This window comes from Barbatula barbatula, assembly GCF_947034865.1.
Source record: "Barbatula barbatula genome assembly, chromosome: 5".
Lineage (NCBI taxonomy): Eukaryota > Metazoa > Chordata > Actinopteri > Cypriniformes > Nemacheilidae > Barbatula > Barbatula barbatula.
In genome coordinates, this window is record NC_136769.1 from 22,610,997 (window position 1) to 22,622,166 (window position 11,170).

The window sequence follows — 11,170 nt, forward strand, 5'->3', positions numbered from 1 at the left end:
AGCCTAAAAGTGAACTTTGACCTTTCTTTGCACATATAAGAGCAGCCAAAATATGGGACACAAACAGATCAAAACTGTTTGATCTACAAAACAAAAAGCAAAAGGCGCTTGTAATTCTGAGACGTTTAAGGATCACTTACAGCACCTTTAACTAAAACTCCTACAGTAGATTTACAGCAACACAAACAGAGAAACACAACTCTGCAGCTGTTTGAATGTGGCTCTAGAGTAAGTGTGAGCCGTTGACATTGCCAAGCTGATGACCATGACGACTATGGCTACAAACAACAGGACACATGCAAAGACGTTCAGTATTCAACTCGGGTTTGAGCTAAACACACTTGGATGGGAAGGCCTCAGCAGTGAGCCAACATTAGCACCAAATAATTAATAAGTCATTTTCATATCCGTATACATTAAGAGTATGGCACTGCACTGACAAACGAAAAATATCTTTATCGACAAAGTCATTGAGTGACTTTTATGAAGTTTAATGCTATATCGTTTCGAAGACCGTTCGCTTCACTTCTAGTCTCAAAGAGTCTCTTAGAATTTACAACTTCTCCAAAGATTCCCAACATTCTCCAAAACATACACTAGCAATCCAACCCAAAACTATTTTCTTCTTAACACAGTGCTTCTCCTTCACCAACTAGACATGCCATTTGTTGACTGGCTGCACCAATGAGAATCCTTTCCTCCGGCATCTGTCACAGGCCACCTACCCCAGCTGGCTATCCATATCAAACGGTCCTATCACTACCTGCTCCAAATTGTAGCCTCATACAGGTGTCGTTCTCCTGTTGATACCGTCATTAAGGTCTTTGGAAAAGCAGTTGTGCACTTGGAGGAATCCAGAATCGTGGTCAGGGCTGTACGAGCTGTCCGTCCCTGATTTGAGGGGATCTCTTGTCAACGTGTACATGTTAATCTCTCCTAAAGGCACTGAGGTCATCATCTTGTGCCCCACGGGCGACGCCTCGCGAGAAGCTTCAGTGGAACGAGAGCTGGAGCGCGAGTGCCGTCTGCGGTAGCGGAAACTGGGCATGCGGTCGTACGGAGAAGAAGAAGAGGTAGACTTGATGAACTCTCTGTGCGCTTTGAAACGTACTTCTTTGTTCTTCTCGATGTAGATGTTGACGGCCAGAACGGCCACGGCCTCGGCCACGATGAAAGAGAGCGCGCCGAAGTAGAAAGACCAGCCGTAGTTATACTGGTTCTTCTTGTCCTCGTCCCGGTTGTCGCTGGGGTCTCCGGCGTTGCTAGAGATGTAGACGATTATGCCGATGATGTTGCTCAGACCTGCCGGACAAAAAACACATTTTATTTTATTTTTGAATAGGCCAGGATTATGTTTGTGTTGTACTGGCATTGGTAGATAACCACTTCTATGAATTCCCTCCTATCAAAATGCTCTGATTTGTCAAGCTGAGCCAGTATTTTGTGATTGGTCTATCGCTTAGAGCGTGTGTTGAGATGTCCCGCCCATTACCCTATACATGTTCAAGGGGCAGGGTCAATGTAAACTTGGGGATTCATGATGTCACTAACCCAGGAAAATGTTTGCTGTAGTCCAAACAAGCCATTTCTAACTTTTCTGTGAACTTTGAGTGTTGCGACATGGTAGATGTTGTTTATGCTCAAACAGCTAAACTACTCACTTACTAAATTTAAAGAAGTGAAATTCCACATTTTCTGTTTTAATTTTCATAAGAGAAACATTTATTACAATGTTTTTTGTTCTATTTTACAATTATATTTAGTATAAAAAACGGTGTTTGCTAATGTTGATGTGTGGTGTGTGTAAGTGTGGTGAACTTAAGGATCACATACCAGCTGCCACGAACAGTATCCCAGCGCTCAATAATATGTTGTTCCTCTTGCTGTAGATACGGCCCAGCCCGACACACAGACCCCCCAGCATCAGTAGAATGGTACTGAGGACGGGGAACACACTGGAGGCACGCACGATACCTGCACATGAATACATTTTCAGCCACCCAAAAAAAGTATAGTAAAGACCCATTCGCAGCAAGCATGATGATAACCAGGGCTTAATTTCACCTCGTTTGACAGATCCTGCTCCTCAAACGGCAATACAAATGTTTGTGCTGACCTGTTGTGTGCATATAATTCATTTAAAATCTCATATAATAATTATAATGGAAATAACTATTTTATTTTGTTAACGACCAAGCAGTCAAGTTACTGCGATATATAATATTGTGTGTGCGTTACAGCTCCGTTTCTCCGATGTTAACCTAGGATTAACTTATAAATATTCACATATATCATAAATCAAGAAATGTCTCAGCTGTAAGCTTTTTCATAATGTCAGGCCTTTCAAAGTTCTTTTAAATATGGCTCCCGCAGAGACAAGCCCCATTCGTGAAAGGGTGCTCTGTCCAAACATATCAAAACATTCAAAATGAAACTATTGATTCAGTTTACCAAATGAAAGCACGTTGTGAAATATATGCCATCATGGCTTCTCTCTGTGTGAATATTTGTCGCATCATCAGCCATTTTTTTTAAATACATTTTCAAACTGCTACGTGCCGAAATAATTTGGTTCTTGAATAAGTTGCATGAGCAGAAGCTGAAGCAGCATTTAAAACGGGATCTCTACCACAGTTTAAGCTTAGGAAACTAAATGTATGCTATAGTTGATGACGGATTAAATTAATGATCGTAAATATGTTGTTTAATTGTGATTTTAGAAATTAATGTTGCCAGTGTAGACTTTCCAGTTATCTGAAGCCTGCACTTGTTACTGCTCACACAACCCCCATCATCCCCCACCTCCTGCTGAAATCTCCCTTTTTTTTCTCGTTTTGAGAAGTTGCATATTTTAAAATTAGATTGAAATGTAAACTAGGGACTTTTACCTTTATTACTTTATAAAGTGCTGTATTGATTGAGAAGATATGGAAACATTTCATTGTTTGTCATTTAAACAAGAGCTTAAACAAAAGCTACGATTATAAAATGCATATTTTGGCAAAGATGTTTCGTTTATGATTGGAGTTTAGTTTCTCATCAGTGTTACAGCGTCTTACATTTATTTGTCACCCTGCAGGCAAAAAATTGTCATTCTAAACTCTGCTCTTTCAAAAAGCGAGACATTCACACCTCTCCCCATCCCCAGTCAACTGAGACGTGGAATCTGTTTTTAAAAGCCTGTAGCTACCGACATAGAGTGAACAAACATTTCAATGCTTGTCATTTAAACGCAGGTCAATACACTATTTCGTCACACTTTAATTTAATACCATTGAAACGGTCTATAAGTGCGTATTTAGGAAAATATTATGTCTTCACAGCGTCTTGTTCCGGCACCTCGAAATTTACATAATTAAATTATTGTTTAATAATATTGTTTGATAACATATTATTGTTTATTTTATGTGTAGTGCAACGTGTAATCACAATTTAAGGTGCAAAAACGCTGCATTTTCCACATATCGTGCATGTTTGTATCTCCTCTTTGCTCCGCCTCTCTGAAACACGCTGATATTTTACAAAGTTCTTCGCTCTGAAAAGTGAGGTGTGCTATGATTGGCCAGTTCACCATTGCGTAGTGATTGGTCGAAAACTGCAAGCGTGTGACGGAAATGTAACGCCTCTGACCATATTTGGAACATCAGGTTCCTCTTCAATTGTCCTGGTAGGTACCCCCACTTTACTTGCGTAAACATTTGGGCGGTCTTAGTCAAATCAAACCACGAACTGACGTAGATTTTTGGGATCACTTTCAGAGTGATTTTTTCCAGCCAATCCACGATTGACAACATTCCACTTTAAAGGGCTAGCAACCGTTTCAAAGGTGAAACTGCAGCACACAAGCTTTTTAATAAACAAAATGTATTAATCGCTATCTTTAGTTATCAATCTTACTGTGAACAGGCCTTAAGGCAGACTTTTTCCTGAAGACAATGTAAGTTCACTCACGTAAGAGATATTCAGAGCTGTCTGTGTCATAATCATTATCATCAGGGAAATGATTGATTCTGTAACAACTTCCTCTGTTGAGACCTGAAAAATAAAAGATAGTCAAGATTAGTCCCATTGTGTCGTGATCTATAAGAAACAACAACGAACATCATCCATAGGATCCGGCATATAGCTGCATTCTTTCAAATTCGCTCTGTTCATACGCCAACCTCACAATATTAAACAAAAACATGTGTCATAGAAGATGCTCTCAGTCTGTTGATGATGTGGATGGAGGTAAGCGGCCAGGCGACTGATGTGTACCCGGCCTCATAACGACAAAATAAAAGACCTTGCTTGACTGACACGGAGACGCATGCAAGAGGGAGAGAGGAGAAAGCGAGGGTCCGCTCCCTCCGGCCTCCCAGGAGGAAACAACGAGCATGTCTTCTCCATGGCAACCCCAGGTCTGATCCAACAATCTTATTTCCATAATGTCTCCAAGGATGTCTTTGACATCTTCATTGTGGTTTAATAGCACAGACAGCCATGCTCTTCTCTCCCCGTGCCGAAAGCCCCCTCCGAACTCACATCCCCGCCGGGCGCTGAGGAAACAGCTGTCACAATCCACTCTTCGCGCCGCCTCAAGAGTTTGTTTTGTTATAATTGTGAATCGGGGTGGGGAGCCAATCGTTCGTCTCGTTGATATATTCAACCAATCACTGTTTTTGGTGTTAGGGCAGTTTGTAATCACAAATCTGTCAATATGGCGATTTAACCGGTGAAGCACACAGTGAAGAAAACCCTCGCTCCTTATTTATTAATGGTGTTTAGACCATGTATCATCAAATGTGGTGCCCCTCTCTCGGGTTCAGTATTGAACTTTGAATGTAAAATATTTATGAGTTGCTGAGCAGCAAAATGTCAAATTGATTTATAAAAATAAAATATTTGTCCTGTGTGAAACCATTTCAACATATTATAATATCTTAAAGACTACAGCCTAATATCATATAGACCTTGCGGTTGGATTGTTTGACTTGGATCAGTAATAAATGCAGCCAGGCTGGCATAGAAACACATGGAAATAACATTGAAGTCCATAGGAATGCTTATGCTTAATGCTCACAGCCTGTCAGACACCATATCAAAGCAAACTGCAAAATAATCCAATTGTAATAATGACATTTGAATCAAGTGATACAACAATACAGCCCGGACAAGAGCCCGCGTGGCTCTTCAGGACCCATCCATGACGAGAAACTTTATTCTTGCAACTAATATCTAATAGATGCAGAAGCAAACCTCGGGAGAAACCAGCCTCAGTCGGGAGGGCCAGGTCCTTTGATAAAGTAAAAATAGGGAGAGCTTTTTAGTTGTGATTTAGGAAATGTCATGTTTAGGTCTTATTTAGTCTTAGCTCATCAGAAGTAATGGTTCATACTTCTTTTATCGAAAGACATATGCTTATTGAAACCAAAAGAGTTTTGCATCCGATGAGGTGAGCGGAGAGAAAGGCACGTGGTGATGACTGCTGAAGGCGATGGATATAATTACAAACTCGGCTCCGCTGCATTTAATTACAGATCTGAAAACAGTGAAGACACTTCAAATCCTCCACAAACAAACACAATGATAACCAGGAGGCTATTAATTACTACATACTTCAAAACTGATGGATTTCATAGAATTGATCAAACATACATACATTTGGCAGACTCGGATACTATCAATACATGTGTTCTCTGGGAACTTGTGCACAATGTTCTACCAATTGAGCACGGTAAAATATTTGTTTGCTTTTTTATATGTAACTATTTAACACACAACTTACTGAGTTACTGGGTAGTGTAAAGCTCTGTCTGACTTTATTGATATTGTGAAAATACAAAGTTTGGTTTGTATGTCATTTTATTTATTGATTTGATTTTGGGTGACTTGACATGCCTTTCAACTAAGCGATGAGGACAGACTTATGCAGCCTATGCTTCCATCTCATGTCAGTTTTAAAGGGATACTTCACCTAAAAATGAAAATCATCATTTACTCACTCTAAAGTTGTCAAAACCTGTATAAATGTATCTGTTCTGATGAACACAAAGAAAGATATTTAGAAGAATGTGAGCAACTGACATCGTTTTTTATATTTAGAAGAATTTAGGGAAGCAAACAGTTCTAGGGCACCTTTGACTACCATTTAAACTTTTCCTACTATGGCGGTCAATGATGTCAAAAATTTCATCTTTCTTTGTGTTCATCGAACAAAGTATTGTAGGGGTTTAGAATGACTTGAGAGTTTTTACATTTTTGGGTGGAGTATCCCTTTAAGCTGGAATCTGTAACTCTAGCCTCTATATCACCATCTCTGTTAAAAACATAGATTTGTTACTTTTCTGTACTTATTCTTATCTGTATCAGGGTGTCTGACATTTGCAATGAAATCATACCAGAAAGCTTATTATTATATGCTTATACTGTTGTGAATCATGGTGAGTAGACAGTTTTCAACACTTAAAGGGTTGCTACGAAGAAAAATCTCAATTCTACCATTTATTACTCAGCCTCAAGTACTTTAACATCTGTATGAGCTCCATTTTGCACTGTCATGTGGCTCGTGTGTTGGCTGAAAATGGAGGTCATACAGATGGTAAACTAGTAATCAATGGCAGAATTTTCATATTTCACATTTCTAGCAACAACTAATGTTTATGATCCTGAAAAAAACAGTTGGCAGCAATACGTTGCAGATCGTGAAAATGACACAAGACACTTTTAGAAGGTATGTTTATAAATGACCAGATGTTATGACCAGTGATATCCTTGTTCGTGTATGATGTCATCAGTCTCGCCCTCTGAATCAAAGCTCCCCGACATCGCTTACATCAGTGTTAAACGTGTGCCTCCTAAAATGATATTTGTATTAAAAACATATGTCAAGGCCTTTTTCCTTTTTATGTACGTCTTATTTCGTTCTATGGACAATGACAAGAAGCAACAGATTCATCTATTTTTAACGATTGGCCACGTTACCATAGAGATTTCAGACATATTGTTTCCAAGCAACAGCATCAAATTCAAGAAAGACATCATTGAAAGAAGAGATTTAAAAGGAGACTCGCCGGTCTGATTACACCATTCTGTCCATTCGAGAAACTCGTCGAAAGAGAGAAATGGAAAACATTGTCAGTCGTTTCCGAGTGAATGTCAAGTTAGAGCCGCTGAACCCAAGTGAAAGCCTTTCAACGAGTTGCTCTGGATGGTAGAACATTATTTTTTTTGCTCAAATGCTGCTGTTTCCTAGCACATGACACTTACAGGCATTCTGGGGTTGGGTTTCATTAAGTCATCAACTTCATCTCTCCTAACATTCCTTTGGGGAAATAAAACTGAGACATTGGCTGAGGTTGTGAGGAGTCAGAGCTTTGATTTTATTAAATGTTAATGTAAACATCATTTGTTTTCACATTTGAAATTTACTTTGATTTTATTCTGTATTGACAAATCCGGGAACAGTTCGAGACGTTGTTAAGATCCCTTCTAAAACTCTAAAAATACCCAAGTGAGATGACTGGGGATACACGTTTAGTAAACAGGAGATTGATCTCATGGATGATCTTTGGAAAAGAGGAAGGGTTATTGAAGGGTTAAAGGAAAAGTGATGTTGGTTAACTCGATGTCTCCAGGCAAGTCAAACTCCCTTTGCGCACTAGTTACACACTTTAACTGAATCCCAGTAAAAAATCCTTTGAGAATCTGCATTATGACTTCACTTGGCGTGAGGACCAAAAGCTTTCCAACTTAGCCTCACGGTCTCCATCGCCAAGAACAATGAACTTTCTTCTCTCTCTCTCTTTCTTAAGAAAGCATACAAAACGCCCGTTACCTTCAATACAGCAGATCCTCCAAAGCCCGGAGTGCGTGAGATCTCCGCGGACTTTCTTGGGTTGCATCTCGTCCGCCGTGATGTTGGTGACGTTACAGATATAAGCCCGAGAATAAAGCCAATAGTCGGTCCCGATGGCGATGCTCATCAAACTGAACGCCACAAAAGCCCCGACGGTGGCCAGCAGCATCTGAAATCCACGGTCAAGCCAAGCCATGGCCACTCATATTAGTCAAAACAGCGATAATAGTCCACGCGCGGCTCAAGCGCAGGAGCGCGTCATGTTTTGGGTACCATTTGCGCTCCTTTGTTCAGATGTGAATCTGATCATCGCATCCCGCGTGTCAGGAAACTTGAGCGCATCTCGTCCACATGTTGCTGTTTATATAGAGAGACCCTCTGAGGTCACCCATCACGTTTGCTTTCTGCGGAGTTGTGGCCAACACCGTGTCCTTTTGCCATAACCAAACCCCTCTTTTCCAAACTCAGATGGCTTTGATTTAGGATTGCGATGTTAAGACCCCACCTTCAGTCACACTAACCAATGAGAAACTCACGTGGTCTTAAGAATAAACTGATGCGCTCCTGTCTCTCATGGTGGGGAACATGGGGTGTTTTTATTGAGCCTCAAAGAAGGAAACACACTGAAAGGCAAACGCAGGTTAGGTTACTCCATATATGAATTTTAAAGAACCAGTGCATGGTTTCACTAAATATTTCTGTTCAGATGATTAAGTGGGCGTAACGTTCTGCCAGGCGTCCATGAAACCCATGAAACAGTAGATTTATAGCATAAACCTGTCTTAATCTGTCATAAGGATCTAACACGTGTCATAAATCCATCACTGCATGATGGTAAATACTGCATTGGCTTGCCAAATATTTAGCTATTAATGCCATACATAGCCTAATATAAATGTTTGGCTTAACGTTTTCCCAGAAACGATTTCATCACCTGGAGTAGCTGGCACACGGCCTTTGGAAGCACTATGAGTGAAAGTGCATGCTGCATACTAATAAAGGATATTTTAACATTAGCCTACTCGACCACTTAAAAAGATAGAAATCACTTATTTCATATTTTCGGCCACATATCTCAACAAGCTGTTATCTCACTGATAAATGCATCTTCATTATTCAGCCAATGCATCCTCTGTACATTCATTACCATACTTGAGTCTAATGTGTGTTCACATCTTTATACAGAAACATGTCCATGTCTGTTTATGTGTTTATAATATTTATCTTCAGAATACACTGTGGGGTGTCAATGTACCATGATAAAATAAAACAAAAGATACTATTGAAGACATTTTAAATAACATTTCTATCTTATATTAAGGAAAGGGACAGTCACCATGGCTCTTTTCAGCCCGTAGCAAAACGTTTTTTAAATGGAAACGGAGGTACGGTTGAACACCCTGTTGTGATAACGCAAGAGTTGACCCATGGCAGTTGAGAAGGCCATTCTTTGTGTTCTTTTTTAATGAAATCGGTATGAATACTGCAATATACATGTCTTCTAATATCTTCAATTGTTGCGTATACACATTTGTAAACACATTGTGCGAGCTGTCTCTTTAATACCGTGTGGGTTATATACATGTTGCTGCTGATTGGGCTGGCATTCTTGACACGCCCACCAAACAAGAGAAAACGTTTCTCAAACCACGGTTCACGCCGTTTTCAGAAAGGTTGCGCACTGGTTTGAGCTTGAACGTGCCCCATGTGTGTGCATGAACAGAGCATCTTCTTTGTTGACCTGGTGGATTTTTTTTCATTTGGAAGCTTTTTAGATGCCTGTAAAGTGTAGGGACAGGTTTGTAATATTTTGAAAATGATCCACTTTTGATCGCATATAATGTATAATACATTTTTCATAAAACCCCCCGAATCTTGGTAACCCCCAGTTTGAAAACCTCTGAATTTAATCATATTTGTAGCATTATTGTCACAAGTGTTTCTGGTGTTTTTGTATGACTATATGTGCACCATCTCTCCTCTAAACTTTGACTTTGATTCATGTGGTTCTCCATTAGGCACAAAGAATATTTATATTATTAGTTATATCAAATAATGATTTGTGTTTGTTCACCTCGCTTCATATAGAGGCCACTGCTTGGGCGTTTTACAATGCACCAATGTTGTTGTTATGCAGATTAAAATACAACATCAGCATGTTCAACTGTAAGAAAAAAGCTTTTAGCCTACAAAAATATAACATATGAGCTTTGATTGAATCACGGAATCCAGTCATAAAACAGATTTTGCTGTATATCGCGGAATGGCACACAATCTGGCAAATGTATTATTTCTTAACCAGAAATTTGCACTGATCAGCTAACAAAATTAAAGTTGTGCATTAATAACTTTAGAAATATTCAGATGTGTGGTGTTTAAATGTTTTGCGTGCACATGAACTGTTTCATGTGAGAAAAGCACCTGTCAAACACACTTTGCGGCGACCCGTCCGAAAGAAGTGCTGTTCTACCGTATTTGAATGGTAATATGAAATGGTAATTTATGAAAGTGTCATTTCAAATACGGTAGAACAGTACTTTAATATACAGTACCACTACTGTGTGCCGCAATGTACAGCATCTGCTCAATTAAACTGTCCTTTTCTCTCTGCTTTAGATCTCCCAGACCGGAAACTGCAGAGCGTTCTGAATGTGAAATGCGGTAGTCAAGCATGCATAGAGCCTATAGCCCTACGATGTGCCTGACCCCCAGTTAACTTCCGATTTGTGTTTGGCTAGTGTCTAAAAATATAACTATTTATATTTTATTTAATTTATGTTATATCATTTGGATTAATATTTTACTGTGTTATAATTAAATAAACTATTTGTTGAATGGGTCCTGTATTTGGTTGAATTTAAACAAGCCGTACTGTACATAGAAATCAAGTAGTTGAGCTTGGTATCGGAGTCTAAATTCAAAATAATGGAGAAACAAGTTTAGCTAAGTAACAGTTCTTCTCTTATTCTTTTGAGTGTAATTCGAAATAATCTACAGGCGCTCTATTGTTTGTAAATGTGTACCGGAAGTTCAGTTGGAGTCACAAAAGTGCGCATGCGCAGTTAAGTTTGTATATGTTGTTCAAATGAAAACGTCTAAACTATAATTCCAAATTCTCTGAACGACAAATCAAATAGTTTATCATTGGAAGGCATTAAAAAGCGACTGTTTACTGACTTTATGTCAAGTACCTGCATAAATCTGTTCTCCTTCAATCCAGTCCAGCCAGACCCTCAGAGCAAAACTATTAGTCAGTCTCTCCAGGGAGACACAGAGATTACGACAGCAAGCCGTTAGGTTGACGCTTCTCGCACAAAAAATGCACTATTGAAC

At 39.4% G+C, this 11,170-nt stretch overlaps 1 protein-coding gene across 1 annotated transcript; it reads right to left on the minus strand.

Moving 5' to 3' along the window:
- Window positions 1-781: 781 nt before the first annotated feature.
- cacng4b (calcium channel, voltage-dependent, gamma subunit 4b) lies at window positions 782-8,033 on the minus strand (the record flags this gene model as incomplete). The annotated part of the gene is made up of 4 exons (XM_079455827.1): window positions 782-1,302; window positions 1,834-1,974; window positions 3,952-4,035; window positions 7,817-8,033. 4 exons carry the CDS (start codon window positions 8,031-8,033, stop codon window positions 782-784), a joined length of 963 nt encoding a protein of 320 aa, XP_079311953.1.
- Between the last annotated feature and the right edge of the window lie 3,137 nt (window positions 8,034-11,170).